The 20,238-nt window shown below is 41.4% G+C and overlaps 1 protein-coding gene across 1 annotated transcript; it reads left to right on the forward strand.

The window, feature by feature from the left end:
• The first annotated feature begins 1,589 nt into the window (after nucleotides 1-1,589).
• slc1a9 (solute carrier family 1 member 9) lies at nucleotides 1,590-17,988 on the forward strand. The gene is made up of 11 exons (XM_085352854.1): nucleotides 1,590-1,611; nucleotides 4,809-4,964; nucleotides 5,801-5,953; nucleotides 7,786-8,042; nucleotides 9,819-9,924; nucleotides 10,035-10,161; nucleotides 12,059-12,292; nucleotides 13,052-13,246; nucleotides 16,445-16,579; nucleotides 16,734-17,172; nucleotides 17,782-17,988. Exons 1-11 carry the CDS (start codon nucleotides 1,590-1,592, stop codon nucleotides 17,986-17,988), a joined length of 2,031 nt encoding a protein of 676 aa, XP_085208980.1.
• Nucleotides 17,989-20,238: the final 2,250 nt, after the last annotated feature.

The following is a 20,238-nucleotide window of genomic DNA, read 5'->3' on the forward strand; positions in this document are numbered from 1 at the left end:
AAAAATGCACAGAAATCAATTATTTTTCAAGAAATATTAAATAGATTCAACATCTTTCTTCAACAAAATTGCAGACTGCACAGATGGTACCTTCCCAAAGGAAAAAGTACTATAGCTTACTAGGGTATATATATTAGACTTAATAGTTACTATATACAGTAATTGACTTCTATTCATTTTACATCAAATTAAAACTTTGGGTGTCAGATAATTATTTATTAAAAGCTAGACATTTTAAATGAGAATAAGAAAGAAAAGTATGTCTTTGTGCCCCCTTTTCCCAGTTAATGCCCTATCGGCCCCCCTGGCTAAACTTTGCTAGATCCGCCCCTGCACAGTTACCAGCGTCAGCTAGAAAAAGATCCTGGAGTAGAAAGTAATATTAAATACATTCTAACAACAGCTGATCAAGCTTAAACGTGCTGCTGTTGTTCAGCCACTGGTTTCCTCTTTCTGGTGCAAAGTGGGCCAAAAACAAACAAGAGAGACGGACTCGCGACAGAAAAGCCGATCAGCTGATCATCACGATTGAAGTAGCAGCCGGAGAGCGAGAGGCAGTCGCTTGTTAAGCTTAACGTGGGAATGCTTTACAAACATTCAGAGATGGACTTACACACTTGCTTTACTTCTCTCGGGGATAACTTTGTCGGAGATGAAATGCCAGGTTGCTAGCGAAGCTCCACATGCTATCCAGACCACCGACAGGTCCCGCATGCCACAGCCGCTCTATCACGTGATGCATACTGCTCCGACGTGCTAACGTTCTGAGGTGAGTTACGGCGTGTTGCAAGTTTTGTGAGGTGCTTTCGTGATATTTAATGGATCGGATTACATTTTTTATTTTTCTCCGATATCTGATCCAGTAATTTAGGTCAGTATCGGACCGATACCAATACGTAATATCGGATCGGTCCATCTCTAGTAGAAAGCACCAGTGAATCAGGTGATTTAGCGGGAGACGTGTACCTTTGATCGGTTTACATGCCGTCACACAGTGATCCCATCTGGATGCAGAAGTTCTCTTATAGTTCATGTTCGTTGCATTAAAAAGTTGAGCCTCTCCTACAGTTTATATATCAAAGTTGCGTAGAAGCGAAGGTGACATTCTCACATTTACTCACTTAAAAACCAAGAGAAGTTCACTTTACAACAATAGTTTGCGTGACTACAACAACTTTATCATGTCAAATGGCCAAATCGATTATTCACGGTCCTTTGTTGCTCACTTCAGATTTTAAAATGTACATTTTTGTTGTGTATATCTAGTGGCAGCCATGTTTGTATGCTGATTTTTAGAAGAAATCAAAAAGCTTGTACGCGGTGAACGTTAAGCTCGGAGAGTTAGAGCTGCATCTGTTTGATCTCTTGGATCAACGTCTGTGATCGAACGGTCGGATTATTTATGTGGAAGACTATGGGTGGAAATGAGGAGGGGGGTTGACGAGCCTGCGACAGAAACTGAGGTATTTCTCTCGAGCTGTACGCGCACCTTTTTATCTACAGCTGCTTGGGCTCATTTACAGTAATCAGAGCTCGCTCTTTGGGGAGATTAACTCATTCTGGCGTGGTGACCCGTCGCCCTGGAAGCCATGACGATTAAGAAGATGTGTCGTAAGTGCATGACCGCATGTGAAGACCGATTGTGATGGTTGTCACGCGCTGCACAGGTCATCATCACACATCAGATGGATGACCGCAGTGTTTACGCTGAGGGAACTCATGTTTATCCAGTCGCCATTACTCTGAAAGTCACTGTGGGAGGTTTTCTGTCTGGTGTCTGTATTTCGCAAAGAGGGCATGTAAACAGCAATGCTATCACTACTGTACCAGCAGGGTTTAGTGCTTCTTTTATTTTCCAGAGCTCTTGCAAAGATTTAAAGTTGTTCTCTCTTCAAAGGAATATGCGCCTGTGTCTGCAGCCTACCTGGCAGACTGGTAATACCTGTGTCATGTTGCTCTGAAATCCTGGATTACTGTAAGATGGCTGACCAAACTGAATTCACTGACTTGAATTCTTGCATTTTATTCGTGATGTAACAGAAATTCCATGTGGTGCATGGCCTTTGCTCTGTATTCTGTTTAGGGCTTTTCAGGCAAGACTTTAGAAAGTTAAGGAGTCAAATTTAATCTTCCCAAACTGTAAATGGTCTCAGTTTTCCTCTGTTGAAAAGCAGCAGGTCAGCCCAACAAGAGTTGCTTCCTAGAGGCCAGATACATTTTGTCTTGAGGCAGCGCTGACATTTCCTGGAGCAGGAAATCTCTCTGTTGGGGAAGGAAGACAGATTTGCAGCACCGCATCAGGTCCTTGAGGATGTCTTTGCAGCTTACACTCATCACTGCTGCTCTCATCTCAGGATACATGCTGTTGATTAGTTTTTTCAAGGTCTCTTATCAGGAAAGGAGAGGATGAGAGATATTGTTATTCTCATAGTATTAGTCTTTTTCACATTCAGCAGGATTTTTGGTTTTTCTTGTTGTCTGTTTAAAAAGTAAACTTTACTCATTCATTTTCTTTGCAGTAGCCCCTTTTGTAGGCTGGTCACATCTCAGTTTGAAACTTTTACTTTTTTGGGCTCAATTTTTTCCGCCTACTGTGGTCATTTAAATCCACACAAGGAGCGGACAGTTGTCGTAAACACTGATGAAAAGGTGAGAGACGTCTTTCTCTTATTCTCATTCGCATACGCAAGCAAATTGCATGTGGTCAGCTGACATTACCAAACAATGTTCATGCTAAGAATGGCATAAGGATTGAAAAGAGGATTTGTGAAGACTATTAAGAGGAACACCCTCCCCCTCCTCTCCTCGGTACTCCATTCACCGAGGATTATATCTCTGCAATTGAAACTTGGCTGGGCGTTCTCCGGCCCTGATACGCACCAGTTTGGGATAACTCTGGAAATCCAAATTGGTGCTTGGACTGGACACAGTCACATACTAGAAAGGGGCAGAGATATGGCCAGAGGGAGCAGGAGGTGAGAGCGTGGAAGTGAGCACATAAAGCAGTAGGTATCTTTTTACACATCCTCCCTTGTGTATTGTTCTTTTGGTTAATGTATACGACTGTATGCCATCTGCTCAAATTGATGGATTATAATGATGTCTGATTGCAGCTATCTCATTGAGTCAGACTCTCATTGAGTCAGACAGTTTGTAAATGTGACGCTCATACTTGTGACAGGGATTTGGCACGACCGCGCTGCTCTCCAGATGTGTTTATGTACAATTAATGTTGAGAGATGGTAGCGGTGGGGTCTCTGAAATTTTCTTGGTAGACTGGAAACGTGTCGTGTTATTGGACAGCAAACACATTCTTCCTCCATGACTCATTGTTTTGATGGAAATAACTCTGCTTTATATATGTATCTATCTATATCTATCTATATCTATCTATATATATCTATATCTATCTATATCTATCTATATCTATCTATATCTATCTATATCTATATCTATCTATCTATATATATAGATAGATAGATAGATAGATAGATAGATAGATAGATAGATAGATAGATAGATAGATAGATAGATAGATAGATAGATTTGAATTATTGTAGGTGTGATTTGGATTTATAGAGACAGCACACTTGGATTTCATTATTATCAAATTACTCTTTTCAGTAATGCTGTCCATGTGGTAATGCTGACATCATTCCTGCACTTCGGTCCAGGTTAAATATCTATTGGATGGATGCAGACATTCACAGTTTTTGAAGGACTCTGTTAATCCCTAGACGTTTCATTTAGCAGGCTCCTGACCGTGACAGCTTTCTATGAAGTAACTCAACAAGTATTTGATGTATTGCCATTAATTTTCACTCAGATATCAAATGGTGCCCAGAGCATTAATATTGACCCTCTGAGTTGTGAGTCATCATCTTTGACAACCCCTAACTCTGGCTGATTGGGACCCACACCCAATTTCACACCTTGGCTCAGGCGATTAGACGATCATCAGGGGGTCCTTTTGTCCCTCTGTGGGGGGATACTCCCACTAGGTTTATATCTGGGACTCTCCACCATTTGACCTTAGAACTGAAGAAGCTTCTCGGATGAGAGGTGAAACGTCTTCAAGTAACTTAAAGAAGTCCAGACGCTTTTCTTTGCAAGCTCCTTTGATTAGTTTGTACAGAATCTTTTCAGTTTAATAAATCCATCAGAAAAGATGGTGCACATTAAGCAAAGTTATAGATGAATTTGTCTTATCTTTCTGTTTTAAGAGAAATGTAGGTGATAAACATCAAAAACACCTGAACAAATGCTTTCACTGTACACAGGACTTCATTCAGAGCGTGTAACACATCCAGGGTTCACATCCTATTGCTTCTAGGGGGTCATTTTTTACCTCACTTTACCTCACTAATCAGCTAAATCTGTTCCTCTATCTTCTATCACCTCCATATTGTGCTGTATTTGGAGTCTGGCAGTTTCATCATTTTCCATTTAAAGGATGATGAACAGATTACATCTCTTGAGTTGTTTCTTCATGTCCTGTTTAGGCCTTGCCTGCTGTGTTTGGATTGCCTTCAGTTATGCACATTTACCTCCATTTAGAACCTAAACCAAATCCTCACAGGACATTCCTGTTGTGTGAGCCTTAGGTGCTTCTGGTTTTCACTAATCCCCTTTTGAAAAATAGGCTCGACCACCCCCAGCGGTAAAGTGTGAAGCCTTGCTAGTCTACCCTTGCTATGTTAAACATTTATAGTCTAAGCTAATCAGCATTGCTATGAGATGCTGCAGTTTGCTTTCCAAAGCACGTCGTCATTCAGCACTAAAACCCACCTTTTCCACTGTCCTCACAGACAGGATGACAAACCAGCCGACAGCCAACCAGTCCAACGCAAACAAGGAGAAGGAGAAAGAAAACCAGCGAGATGACAACACAGAGATTGCGTATAAAGATGCTGGCCATTGTAGCCGCAACACACACAACCTGCTGCTGGGACTCACGGTTATGGGTACATATGAAAAGAAGCACTCAGGCGATGCCATGATGAGGGCACAAGTTGAAGAAATACTGGAGCAAAACAAGCCTTTGTTTTGCTTTTATGCACATAGTTTAACACTCCAAATTCCCACATGTTTTACTGAATGACTAGAATTACAACTGAGGTTAGTTTTATTGTTAAAAAAAAGAAAAGGACCAATTTATGCTGCAGCAAAAATTACCACACGCAAACCTTGATGTAAATACTCCGAGATCATTTTCCCATGAGATGTCTTAGGCTTGTTGTTGTCTTTGCTCTGCCACTGTAAACACTTTGGTATGTTTCTCCACAGCTGTGTGTTTTGTCAAAAAAAGCCTGCAGAGTCAAGGAGTGTGTTATTTTTGTCTGCAATTTGTCACATAGATTTAAACCTTGATATGAACTTGTTTACATTTCAGTAGATGGCTCTCATTAGTCAGCGATCTCTTGCATCTCCAACGTTAAACACAGTGTTAGGGGCCCTCACAAAAAAGGCTAATGAGTCCGCCGAAAGGTTATAAACTGAGGGTGATTTCTGACACGGTTAATATTACTACTGAGTTTTACATATTTGTGACATTTGGAACTCATTTTTTAAACCAATATTCATTAGATTTTTAAATGTGCACATAAGGTAGTGTTTAGGCATGCGTTTCAACTTGTCTGGAAAATAAAACAATAGCCTGTGCTATTATGGGACTTTTTGAGGCATGGAAACATAGTATGCCTTTTTAATGGTTTGGGAAATGAATGCAGACATGATTGGCTAAACAACTGCTGCACAAAAACAAAACTCTGTAATTAGCTTATTTTTTTCCGCTCCTCAGGCGTCGTCATGGGAGCCATTTTTGGGATGATGCTGCGGTACATGCAGGTGACAGACAGCGCCGCCCTCACAATGGTTTCCTTTCCTGGAGAAATCCTTATGAGGATGCTGAAGATGCTCATCCTGCCTCTTATCATCTCCAGCCTTATCACAGGTGTGGCCATTATAGACAGCATCATGCTGGTTTTAATAAGTTAAAAAGTAACCAATACTGTGTTAACACTGTAACGGGTGATTGTCCAGTGTGTGCATAATTTAGGGCACACTCATTGTCCCCAGTGATTACTAACCAACTACAACCTCATACTCCTGAACTTTAACCATAATAAACTAAACTAAACATGTTAATATGTTAACTGTAGAAAAATTTTAATTCTGACATTAGTAGAACTAATGGACTATTGCATGTACATGTAGTCTACAGGACTACCTGTACTTATTAGTCAGAAGTTACCATATTTGGACAAAAGGGTGGATTTCTGTTATAAGCTAACTCAAGCAAATTAACTCTACCAAGTTTGGTTAGGAAGGTGCATCTAAGACTGTATGGGAGCGTCACACAAACATACACAATGTAGGTAAAAGTATTGAGCCACTCCTCTTATGGTGTGTTCCATCTGAAGCTGGAAATTGGAATTTCGTAGTTGGATTTTTCAACTGGAACATTCCCCTCAAGTCGGACTTCCAAATCAGAAAACAACCCCACCAACCTTGACTTGGTGGCAGCCCATGTAAATATTAATGAAACTGTAAAACTCGTACTCTGCCACTGCACTGCCACTGTTGTGTTGATAAATAGGTCACAAATACACAGTTAATAAAAATCTGCAATCTACAATAAGAAGTGCCCAGTTCTGCTTAAAATCCGCCGTAAAATCTCTCCTTAAAAGAGTCCCAGTTTTGAAGGTGGACCCTTTGGAAATTAATTGCAATCTCTTCAACTAGACTCTATTTGTGAATATGCTGCATGTTTATAAGCACAAAAAAATAAAGAACCATTCCACTGCATTGCTAGTGATATATGAATGACTCTACCTTGCTAAGAAGCAAAAAGAAATCCAGTATTTCATAGCTTTTCTGACTTTGCCACTGGAACACAGTGAATTCAGGACTGATAGCTCCAGCATCCAGCCTCCAAGGCAAAAGCAATGCTGCATTAATTTTTGAATTCAAGTGTTTTCAGTCCCATCGTCACAGGTGTATAAAATCAAGGACCTACCCATGCAGTCTGCCTTTGTAAACACTTGTGAAAAAATCGGTTTTTCTAAAAAGCTCCCTGAATCTGCTTGTTCTCCTTAAACAAGATTCCACCTTTGCAACAAGTTGGTTTGTGAAATTTCTTGCATCGTAGATATTCCACAAGCATCTATAAGTGGTATTATTGCAAAGTGAAAACATTCAGTAATCACAGCAGCTCAGTCATGACGCCGCAGACCTATAAAGTAACAGAAACAGGGTCAACAAGTGCAAAAGTCTTAATATCTGCAGCGTTCCAAACCTCGTCCAGCATTAACATCAGCACAAAATCTGTATGCTGGGAGCTTCACGGTATGGGTTTCCATGGCTGAACAGCTCCTGCACGTGTTAAGGATTTAAGTAAGTAACATGCATTTTAAATGCTCGAATTAAGGAGGAAAACAGACGTATAATATCAGTTATGTATGCTCTAATATTTCTCTTGTAATTGGATAAAAATACTCCAGAAATCATCAAACTCACAACCAGTTTAGTGACTGAAATTAGAAAACCTAGCAGGTAGCTAGCCAGCTAGAGCCACCTGAGTTGATTCATGAATTAGCATGTGAAAAGCTAAAAACTAAAAAGCCAGCGGTTTATCCAAAAAACATGTATCAAACTTTAAACACTCTACAGGAAGTATTTGCACTTTAAAGTACTGGGAAACTCGAGCTTCGAGGTAAAGACGCTGTTATTGACTCTGTGGACTTGGACACACGTTGTTTTACATCTGTTGTCTGTCTCTTGTAGGGCTTGCTGGTCTAGACGCGCGCTCCAGTGGAAGGATGGGTAGCCGAGCCATGGTGTACTACATGTCCACCACTGTAATCGCTGCCGTCCTCGGGGTCATCCTGGTGTTGGGGATCCACCCAGGGAACCCTAAACTGAGGGGAGGCAACTCATCATCCACATCCACGAAAAACCAGGAAGTCAGCAGCCTGGACGCTTTCCTTGACCTGATTCGAAACCTCTTCCCAGAAAACCTGGTGCAAGCCTGCTTCCAGCAGGTACCCTCTACATTAACCATCTACTGCTTCATTATCTTGGCTCATCTTGAACCATAAGCTTTCACGCAAACTGAAAATGTTAATATAAACATAGCAAAGAAAGATTCTTGACTAATACGTTTCCTTTTAATAAAACGCGAGTGTTTCCCAGTATTGCTTTGCTGGGACTTTCAGCATCAAAGCTTTTGGTAAGGCTCTACATTCCTTATATGAAATTTGCATCATTCAGCTTTAAGGTGATGATAATCAAACTACACTGAATAGAGAAAGAAATTGGTAAATAAATAATATCTGAAGTTTATTAAAATTGTATTTTTGTTTTTCAAGATAAATTTCCTCTTTAATTTGAATGAATGTTCACAGACATCGCTTCATGTGCTTCATGTTAATAGTTTACTAGAAAAACCATTGCAAACTACAGATTTAAGTTTCCAAAACAGCTACCACTTGGATCCTGAATTGTGATTGTTTTGTCAGCGATTGTCAACAATTATTATTGCTAATAATTATTATCCAAAGTGTATCATATTGGAAAGTCTTGCTTGTGCCCCAGGCCACATTTGAGGAGATGAACTTTTCTGGATAAGGGATTACTGAGCAGTTTGAGAGAATGAAGGACTCGGACAGAGTTCTTAAAAACTTATGGTTCTCCAGAGAGGTTAGCTGTTCTCCAAACTTCATACGTAACAATTTTTACATATGCTGTCTGGACTGATTCAAAGGCTTCATTTGGCTAGAAAGAGGCTAAGAGGCCACGCAACTCTTTGGACTGTTGGAGGAAGCCAGGGTACTCACGGGAGACCTCACGCAGGTGTGGGGAGAGTATGCAAACTCCACACAGAAAGATCACAGGAGTCAAAGCCAAACCCATCCCCAACAGGGGTGGGCAACTCATTTTCTAAAGGGGCAACATGAAAAACTGGGACTGGTGTGGATTGCTGCAGTAATACACTTATAAAATTAAATTAATATTAAACAGAAATGAGTTCAGATCATTGGTGCAGATCTCCACAACAGTTCTGGGACAGTTTGTTGCCCACCCAGGGCCCAGAGTGTGATAATCTAGTTTAAAACAAATACTAATATAGAGCTTATCAACTGAACCACTGAAAACATGTCTTACATACTAAAAGACGATAAATCAGTGCCATTGCAATTCATCAAGTCATTTATAAAATAGATCTAGGGTTGCTTTTTTCCATTCTTTGTAATGTATTGTGAGTTAGTGCTAATGGTGCCGTCGAAGAGGGACAATTCAGGAAGCGGCTTGTGTTTTTGTGATGCTGCAGTTGCCTTCTTCTGTCCAATCCTGTTTTTTCTGTCATGCGTGTTCGTCTGAATGATTAGAAGTAGTTGTCTGTGTTTGACTGGGCGATGGTCAGCCGTCCTGCAGCTACCGCTAATCTCTTTACAGCTGCAAAGCCACATACTTATTTAGTGCAGTAAGGCATCTGCTGGTGAACCGAGAGCTTTATTTCTGTCTGCATCTTTATTTTAAACTGCGTCTTTGTTCATATTCATCAGGAATTCAGTAAATTCATGTAAGTCACCGCTTTAGCAGCAGGGAATTGTCCTCCCCCTTTCAGCCTTTTCGTCTCCTTTTTCTTTCCCTTTGTTGTATTTATGTTTCTCTTTTGCCTTTTCTTTAAACAGAAATCAGAGCACGTCGTGCCGCTGCCAAAACTTTGTTTGTTCACACACAATGGGAGTTACAAAATCTAAGCACCCCAGCACAAACCACAGAATAATCTGAATGTCGCCCCGTGTTTCCTTCAGGTTCAGACGGTGCTGAAAAAGGTGCCGGTCGCAGCAGCAAACCAAACTGAGCCCATATTAGTGACCAGAAAAAAACTGGAATACAAATGGGGCATGAACGTCCTCGGTGAGTTGATAACAGAGTTCGTATTGCGAGACGCTTGCGTTTTCCAGGTCTCTTTTTGGTTATTTGTTCTCATTTTTCCACTTACTCGCTTGCTTTGTGTTTTCGTCAAGGTTTAATTGGCTTCTTCATCACCTTTGGGATCTGCATGGGCCGGATGGGCGAGCGTGGGAAGGTCATGTGTGACTTCTTCAACATCCTCAATGAAATTATCATGACGATGGTGTCCATGATCATGTGGTCGGTGTCTTGTATTCCTTCATTCGTATTTGTGTGTCTGTGTTTAAAAAGTGCGTGCCTCTGTTTTTCCTCTTGGTGGCCAACGTTTGACATTTTGGCGATACCACATACAACGGTCGGAGACAGTGATGGATAAGGCGAAGACTGTGTGCTTGAGGCAAATTGTGGGAACAAGCAGCAAGGTCAGATAGAAAAACAAAAACAAAGAGGAAGAGGGAGAAAGTGTGTCAGTGAAGGACACAGACAGATGGAAAGAGGGAGAGGGTTTCCCTGGGACATGCTGGAGTCTGTGGTATGCTGGGGAGTAGCAGGAGCCGGGGCCCGGAACGGCGTTGTGGGCTCCCAGGGGAGCCGTGGTGGAAGATCTCCAGAATGTAATGGATCCATCGATGACAGAGGAGCTACTTGATGGCAGAGCAGAAAGTAGATGCGGGCAGGAGGGACGTAAAAAGATGTGTGTGAGAGCAGTGCACGTCTTGAGGCTTCACAGAGCCCAGGCAAGTGGCGCAGAGAAAGTGTAGCGGTACTCGGAGCGGGGATGGGAAAGGAAAGGAGGAGTAGAGTAGGCGGTTGGACGAGAAACAGCAGGATGCTTGTCTCGCAGCTCCTCTAAGCCTCCTCTACATGTGCAGCTGGACACCAAAGGAACTGTATCATTGTCTGTATCACTCACTCAGTGTAAACAGATTACTCACGGGCTTATGGTGCGAGCCAAACACAGAATCCAGTGTATACAAAAAGCACGCATCATACAAGGGGCATATCTATCAAATCATATACATGGCATACCGCACCAAACAACTGTCACTGGATGCCAGCTGACCTGGGAGAATGCACCGTCTCATGATGGGACAAGGAGTCGCTTTAATTCAAGTGTCCCAATAACTGCAGTCTGTATTCATGAACAGGGACAACTGCTCTCCAGAGCTGGAAACCAGAGATCCAAGCATGTGTCCTGTCCCCTTGCAGAGAAACGTGCTTCTTTGACAGTGACTAAAGATTTATGAGGTGGCGAAAACGTTGGCCTGACATTAAAAAAAGTAACAGGGTGGCTACAGCTCCTTAAATATTCTTAAAATATCTTAAATTCATATCAATTTATAAAAGGCTTTGTAAAATTTATAGTCATGTCACCACATGGATTACTAGAACACAGTGCCACCATTTCTGCGGCATTGTTTATTGTTCTGCTATCCCTTTTAAATGTGTTTTACATGTGTAAATATAGTTAATGGCAACAGGACGCTTATAGGCTAATTATTGACTTATTTAATGGTTGTTGTGTCAGAAAACATCTTAAAATACTGAAATGTGATCCTGGCAGTAACATGCAGACATGGTGAGTTCACTGACAAACAGCTATGGTGGTAACCACCAATAACTCTTAGTGGTTGAAGCCAGTTCATAGAAATATTTAATAGGACAATAACACTGCATGTGAAACATTTTTTTTAATGTTTGGGACGGTGACAATGATTATGTTGTTTTCACATTAACACACACTTGTGTTCCTAAACAAAGCCATTTTTTGTCTTTTTATTTTTGTGTGAACTTTTGTGCTTGACTATATATATAAAGTTTGTATTTTTCATTACAGGTTTGATCTTAAATATTATTTTAAAGAATAGTAAAGTAGAAAGAGTAGGTAGCCTTCAAAAGACCTGTGGACACCTTGTCCTTTGTTGTAATTCATCCATAATTATTAGATTAAATTCAGTCAATCAAATCAAACAATTTCTGCCTTCAAATGGCTTTGTTGCTTATTGGACAGTTTAAAAAAGCAGAAAGAAATATTCATGTACATACACATATATAGTGTATACTAAATGGAGTTTAATGGAACATGAACCACAATCAGTCCCAATCAAATAATTTCTGCTGTGATGTCTTTGTCCAGGTACTCTCCTGTCGGCATTGCCTCTCTGATTGCGGGAAAGATCGCAGCTATCGGGGACCTGGAGATGGTAGCCAGGCAGCTGGGCATGTACATGGTGACTGTCATTGTGGGTCTGATGATCCATGGGGGCTTGATCCTACCCGCTATATTCTTTGCAATCACCAGAAAAAGCCCCTTTGCTTTCTACTCTGGGATCTTCCAGGCATGGATCACAGCCTTGGGCACTGCTAGCAGGTATGACAGCTTGCAGGAAGTGCATATGTATGTTTGGAAGTCGTCTGTTTGGGCATGTGTTCACACATGTGTGTCACATATTTCTTTTACAACACGTATTGCTTGGACAGCTGTTGTAGTTACCGTGATTGATCGGCGTAGCCTGCTACTCGCTTTCAGCTATTTGGGTTAAATCTGAAAGGCCTGAAGGCAAAAATCTGTATTTATGCAGCTACACTGACAAATCAGGACAGCAGAGCCAAAGCGCAGGCTATCATAGACGAGTCCATGTCGGACAGATTCTGTGTTGTAAGTATCTAAGCCTTCGGATTAGTTGCCACCAGCCAAACTGGCCCCGCTGTATCCTGCCCGGCTTGGCTTGGCCCAGCCTGCCTGGGATTCAGCATTGCTGCTGAAACCAACTGTTATTTTGGCACATTACTGAGGCTTTAGTGAATATGGGTAATCCTATCAACGTTTTCTCTAATTATATTATGACCCGACCTCAGCGGGGCCGGGAATCAAATTCCTTTAATTCACATGTTGGAGGATTGAAACAGTGGCCTACCCCAGCTGTTAGGACGAGGCTGTCGGCCGACTCAAATTTCTCCTGCCTTTTTTAATTGTTGTCTCTTCCCTTCGCCCTCACCTCTGCACTTATGCCTTTCACCACCTGTCTGCCTATTTTATATCCCTCAGCAGACACTTTGCGCCTGCTCCGAGTACATCTGCACCTTTTTCCCCTCTAACTCGCCTTCTTGTGTGGCCTTCTTCTTTCAGCGCGGGGACATTGCCGGTCACCTTTCGCTGCCTTGAGGAAAATCTGAAGATTGATAAGCGTGTGACTCGCTTCGTACTTCCCATAGGTGCCACCATTAACATGGACGGCACTGCCTTGTACGAAGCCGTGGCCGCCATCTTTATTGCCCAAATGAATGACATCACCCTGGACTCTGGGCAGATCGTTACTGTCAGGTAAACCACATGGTGACTTGACTCTCATGACTCAGGTTTCATTATAAGAAAGCAGCACCGCTGAGGCGCCGCTGCTCTTTCTCCCACATCAACTATAAGCCTTTAATAGTTTCCTTACTTGGCTGCTTCTGAAGATGCCTTACAGCATCTTTGCCAGCCAGCTATTCGTTTCCAAAACCAAGAGCAAAAAACATTTATCTTCTACTTAACCTACTCAGATTCCAAGCACTGCTTTTTCTTCTATTTACATTTTTCATAAAAGAAACAGAACAAACCAAAGTGGTTTTAATATCTATACACTGGACCTTAACCAGTCCACACAGCGATACAGTGGTTAGCAATGTAGTTGCACACAAGAAAGTTCTGGATCTGCACCTCGAGGTCAGCTGGGGCCTTCCCGTGTGGAGTTTGCATGTTTTCCCTGTGCCTGCGTGGGTTTTCTCCGAGTGCTCCAACTTCCTTCCACTGTGCAAAGGCTTGCATTTTAGGTTGATTGGTCTCTCAGAATGGGCTCAGGGTGTGGATATGAGCAAGAATGGTTGTCTTGTCTATCTGGTTTGCAGCACTGTGATGAACCGATGACCTTTGCAGGAACCAACATCCCTCGCTCAGTGTCATCTGGGAGAAGCTTGAGCTACCCTGCAACGCTAGCTAGGTGTGCAGTTTATAAAGAGGATGGACTGACTTTTGTAGAAAGTGTCCAGTATACAAACATTTGCATTGATTATTTCAACACACAGAATGTTTTAGTTACCAACAAAATCAGAAGTGACGCAACATGAGATGGCAATAAATAATAAAACTTTATGCATATATTCTGATTCTACATATACATTTAAATTTGTGCTGATATTGACGTGAAACGCTTCATAATGCTTAAGCATGGATGTTGGAGCACCTTTGAGGCCCTTGTGACAAGCTGTTTGTTGTCTTTTTGTTGTTGTTTATGCCATCAGCTGAGTAAACTAGGTGATAGAAGGTCATGTGTTTAGCCAGAGGAAAAAGCACCTGGCACAATTTACTCACATGCTGTGGCCAAAAGCAGGATGGGACAGGAAATTGTGGGGGTGTGAATGTAAACATAAACCGATGTGCACATTAGTGTAAGTAGCCTCCATCACGGTCTCTGTCACCTGATTGCACCAGAACAGGTTCCTTTTTTGTCCTGCTCTCTGTTATTTTTCCTAAGAAGGATATTAACAAACAATATTCCCTGAATACCGTGTCAGCCCGTCCTGCTGTAAGGTTTTTGTGTCAAAGTTCATTCTGATTCAAATATTAGTAAAAAGGGAAAAATATCAATTATGTTCTGACTCATCCTGAAGTCTCTCGTCCTGCGTCAAACATAGATGAATGGAAAGTGACGTTTGACTTGACTGTATATAAAAGATGGACATGTTTTGGAACCAGAAGTGACTGCAGCTGGACAAGAGGAGCGCTAAGTTTCCAGCTAACACCTAAAGCTTGTTTAGCAATCTGCATCTGTAGCTTTTATGCCTGCACAAATACCAGCTGATTAGTGTTAGGCAACATTCAGATAAATTACAAATAATTTCACTCATCAAATGTCTCGGTGCATCTTTATCGAGAAACCAGCAACACAAACACATTGGAACTCGTTCATTCATTTTCTTTTCTGCATTTACAGAAGTGTACAGTCTGCATGCTTTAGTTCATTTTCAAACAACTTGCATCAAGTATGTTACGAGGTATAGAAATAAATATGGAAGGAAGTAAAGAAATATTCATCTCCCATTTCTGAGGTTTGAGCAGGAGATTGGATCCAGTCTGCTTGGATCAGATTCTGCTTGTTGTGGCCGCGGGTTACAAATAACGCTCAGCACTTTGAAGTTGTTTATTGTGTGTCTTTCATCAACGGCTGTTTACCACGAAATCGAATTTTAAGAAAATGCTGTATGGTTTTTGTGTGATGAAACTGAAATAAAATCCATATGTACTACATAAATCTGCCCCACTTAATCTCCCAGTCACAGCGTGGTGATAATTGGCACTGCAGTTTGTCAGACACAATTGAGATGTAACTAATAACAGATGAATAGCTTCATGCAGTAAATATCACAGTTTAGAGCTGTATCCAGACTGGCTGGCCTGCAGGCCCCTGTGGTTACTGATAATTCTCTAATTGCAGACATGCAATGACAAGCAGCATTTTTCAGAGTCTTTAAAGTTTTACTTTAGGAAACATCTTTTGTTGTGGACAGAGGAACTGAGTCCTTTCTATCCTCATGTACTTTATACAAGCATTGCATTGATGAAATACACGTAAATGAGCTCACATAAATCCGAGACTTGTTGGTGTGTGATGTTGAGAAACAGAATACTGGACCACTCCATGTGTAAATCTTTGTGGGTGGAGACAGATTAGGGTTTTTGATTTTTTTATATGGTGATATTATAAACACGTAAAACTAAAACTCACCTCTCGCTACAATTTAAAGTCTTTAACTTTAAGCTAATTGTGCTTTTGGCTGCCATATGACTGACTAAACATGCTGAATCAGCAGTGAAAGCATGAATTGGTGAGTTCCAATATTAAATGTGGTTTCGGTTAAGCCTTTTCTGGTGTTTCAGTGGTTTTTGAGCACAATGGTCTGGTTTTACAGTTGGGTTTAGTTATTTTTTCATATATTTTTTCCATCACACATCTCCTTTTGCATGTGGAATTAGTTCACTTTTGCATTTTTCAGTCTACCATTTTTGGCGAGTGTTCAGAAAACTATGAAAAAAGTAATGTCTGTTGCCAGCCCACATCACTCAGCGGATACAACTGCTATGTAATCAAAGAAAGGATATCTATTGGAAAAACTGATGGAGGCCATGCTATTTAATTTGCTTTAGCTTAGACCTGCATTACTAGGTAGTACTAGACACAGAATTTAAAGACACCCAGTGTGTCCTTTGATTTATGCAGAAAGGAAAAAAAGGCAAAAAGAGGCCTAGGGCAGCACAGTAGTTACAGGGATGTCTGACACTTGACTCAAGCTGAACTATTAGGGAGTGATGAAAGGGTTGCACTTGATTGATTGACTGATTGGAAAAGGCCATATGTGCATAACTGTGAAAATGGGAAAAAGCCAGAATCGTCACTAAAATCATGATTTGATTATCTCTGCCTGCCTACAGCACATTACTGCAAGCATGATTTAAATATACCTTTTTCCCATCTCTTCTCTCCAGTATGACCGCCACACTGGCCAGTGTTGGAGCCGCCAGTATTCCTAGCGCTGGACTGGTAACCATGCTACTGATCCTGACAGCTGTCGGCCTGCCTACCCAGGACATCAGTCTGCTGATCGCTGTCGACTGGCTGCTGTGAGTCAGGTGTCTGATGAGCAGGCAATAACAAATCACTGCTCTGCAATCCATGTTAGGGTGCTATAATTAACGTATGCAAGAGGTTGTGAAAATGTTGGTATCACTAAGACGTCGTTTCACTCACTGACACTGATGCCATTTGTCCACTCAGTGACCGAATGCGTACCTCCATCAATGTCGTTGGCGACTCATTTGGTGCCGGGATTGTGGATCACTTGTCAAAGACGGAGCTCACCGAACTTGATGCAGCCGAAATGCAAACGCTCCCGCAAGAGGGGGAGCTCGATTTCGTCCCTCCGCCGCCAATCCTCACGGAGATGGACATGGTCGACCCTCTCAAACCGCCCGAGCTGCCTCCTCGTTCCCCTCGCCCACCCAAACAAAACCACCACAGTCACATACTCTCCCAATCCCACTCCATCACTTACTCGCCATCCCGTTCTGTCCGGTCTCCGTCACCACGCTCCATCAGTTCTCCCTCTCCGCGTTCCGTCTGTTCCCACTCTCCCAGGCCTTTCCGTACTCATTCCCCACGCCTCCTGCGCAGGACAGAGCCAGGATATTGTGTCCTGCCCAGCCATGACAATCAGGTACGTACTTTCTACCTTATACTTTAAAGACAGATGGCAGTTAGTACATACATTAGAAATCTAAATCTTCTTGTTATCCTTGTTATTTAGCATAGAGTTTGTTGAATATTACGAATATGTGTCTATAGTTTTGTAACTTGTAATTGACCAAATGTTTGATGTTTTAATGTTTTAATAGGGTCATTTTACCAGTTCAGTATAAATATACCAAAAGCTTAGCCTTGACACTACTCTAAAGGCTTTTTTTTTTTCAATTCTTAGCTCTGTATGACATCACAGAAACCCCACTCACCTGCTGTTAAAACCCTCGGATGCATTAAGATAACTAAGGAGTATTTTGAACTGCAAATGTAAAGCTACTCTAATAGAGTATAAAAAACCAAAAATAAAACTACAGAGAAATTAATATAATATGCCCACTTTATCATGTATATTGAAAATGCATCAAAGATTTCTGGATGCAGATAAACACAAAGCCTTGAACCTAATAATATGACTATGATGACATCATCCTGGGAAAGACCTTTAACATTTAGCATGTTTAATTTAAGTATGTTGGTCAGTCAGTGCAGGCTGCATGATCTCATTTCGGTCTCTTCACACTCTCAGATTCCCACACTGCCGCGCTCCTACAGAGAGAGAGAGAGAGACCGAGAGAGAGAAAGAGACAGGGAGCGGGAGCGACTGAGGCGAGAGAGTGAAACTGAGGAGGAAGAGGAGAGGGAGAGGGTTCTGGGCGAAGTAAGCGACGGTGAGGAGAGCGATGACACTGCTTACGATCGAAGGCACACCATCCCGCCGTGCGACCTGCCGTGATCAGATTTCACCACCAGCGTGTTTCACAGTCGATTTGTTTCCACTTTTACGACAGGTTTTAACCACTTTCAGCTTCACTCTTCAGTGGAGGTACAGAGTGGGTTGCATTGCTAATTTTTCAATGCACGGATCTTAAAATGTCATGATGGCAATGCAGTGTAATATTCCCAAGAAGGCCCTTAAAAACCAGGCCTGAGACTTTTGCCCTGTGGTTGGATGCTGAAAGAGTTTATTTTCCTCCTTATCTTATCTACTCCAGTCTTGATTTATCATTTTTCTTCTGAAATCCACCCAAACCTAAAATGTTCCCAAACGCATACACGTCCACGAATTCAACTGATGCCAGAGAATGTGAGTCTGCTCTTGATGAAAAAAGTCTGCTGGTGCTCTCACCAGCCTTGTAACGCACAAACAGGAATTCATTTTGCTCAGATTCCCTTTGCTTCCCTTTAAGGAAGTTTTAAAAAATTTACTTTTAAAAGAAAAGTTTGACATTTTGAGGACATTTGCAGTGAGGAAAAATGTATTCACAGTTAAAGACTAATATCATTAACTGTAAATATATGTAGAACTTCAGGTAGCTTTCAGTGGAAAACGGCTGGCCTGGTTCTCTTTCAAGGTCATAAAACATTTACTAGCACCTTTAAATCTCATTAATTAACAGGTGATGTCTTTTTCTAACAAGTTTAAAAGCTGAATTTAAAATGTGCACTTTTGCTGGATGTTAAATTTTTCACTAGAGTGACAGTTTGATCCTTTCAAAGTCTTGCATTGCAGGTGGTCACCAGTACTGGTGGATTTACTTCACTTTGGAGATAGCCAGGATAGCTGATTCCTACTAGTGTTTTGGCTGAGAAAACTAGCAGGTAAACTGTAGCTTTATAATTAGTATACTGATAGAAAGTACTCGTTTTAATTCTGCTTTATCGATATAGTTCCAAATCAGAACAGTAGTCAACTCAAGGTGCTTTGAGTTGACTACGTTTGAGACCCTATCGTATTTTGGAGCGAAAAACTCCAGAATCCAATGATCCCCTTTGAACAAGCAGCAGGTGACAGTGGGAAGGAAAAACTCTCTTCTGACAGGAAGAAATCTCCAGCAGTGCCAGACTCAGGGAGGAAAGCCATCTGCCGTGACTGGCTGGGAGGTTGGGGAAAAGGAAACAAAGGAGTAAAACGAGATGCTTATTGCAGTCTGAGCCTATTGCAACTTAACTAACGGATGCTCCAGGGTCACCTTGTCGGAAATGAAAGTAGAGTTTTTCACACGTGAACTGACTGCAGCTATGAAGCTTTTCTAGCTGTTACCAAATGTAAATGTGGAAATATAAAAATGCATCTCAGTCATTTCATTTATTAGTCTATAACTTGCCAGCATGAGAATACAGAAGGTATGTGGTTTCCTCCTGCATGCCCAGGCGCCACTCGAATTCAAACCAAAGTGAGAACCAGACTAAAGCAGATTTTTTTCCTGTTTTGTGCTACACGTGAAAACTCATCATGTGCAATGAGTTTGTGCGTGAAAGCCGCGAGACAAATAGATCTTCCTATTTAAGACAGCAAATATCTTTCAAAATGTTGAACTAGTCCTTTAAAAATGCCAACTGATACTTTACATCTGGCAGGCAGTATTTTTATACAGTTCTCTTTACATGTTTATCCTCAGTGCTCTTTTACCTTATTCCCTCTGACATCAGTCACTGTTGATGTTAATATTGTCTATATTATCTAGGGTTTGTATTTTCTTTGTTGTGGTCTGGTGTGTGAAATGATGAATTTTAGGCCAGAAGCTGTTTCAATTTTGTTGTTTGTTTAAATTTACTTGTTATTTTACTCTTACTTATTATTTAAATTTGTTAATTGCTGTAAAATATCATCTTCTGTCCCACTGAACTGCCTTTCATTTCAAATTGAGCTTCATGAACTGCCTCCCTACATCCTTGAGTCTCAATGCAGAGTCACAGGTCCAGATTGTGTGTATACTGTATGTAATAAAATCTTAGAGATTTATTTAAAGTAACTGCACTTCTCTTGTGTTTCCTCTGCTGCTAAAGGAACTTGTGCAATCTGTGGGAGGATTTGCAGTCAAAGGGGGACACGCGTCAGTGTTTGGTGACTAAAGACAGTGGAAAAATCCTGCAGACAAAGATATTACTGAGTGGAAAGATTGCAACACACACATAAGCAGAATGCACACATTACACACGAGGCTGTAATGAGACAAAGACAGAGATACCAACACACTTAATC

This window comes from Diplotaxodon limnothrissa, linkage group LG4 (genome assembly GCF_057381915.1).
Source record: "Diplotaxodon limnothrissa isolate DT_005_m linkage group LG4, D_limnothrissa_male_GT1.1, whole genome shotgun sequence".
Classification (NCBI taxonomy): Eukaryota; Metazoa; Chordata; class Actinopteri; order Cichliformes; family Cichlidae; genus Diplotaxodon; species Diplotaxodon limnothrissa.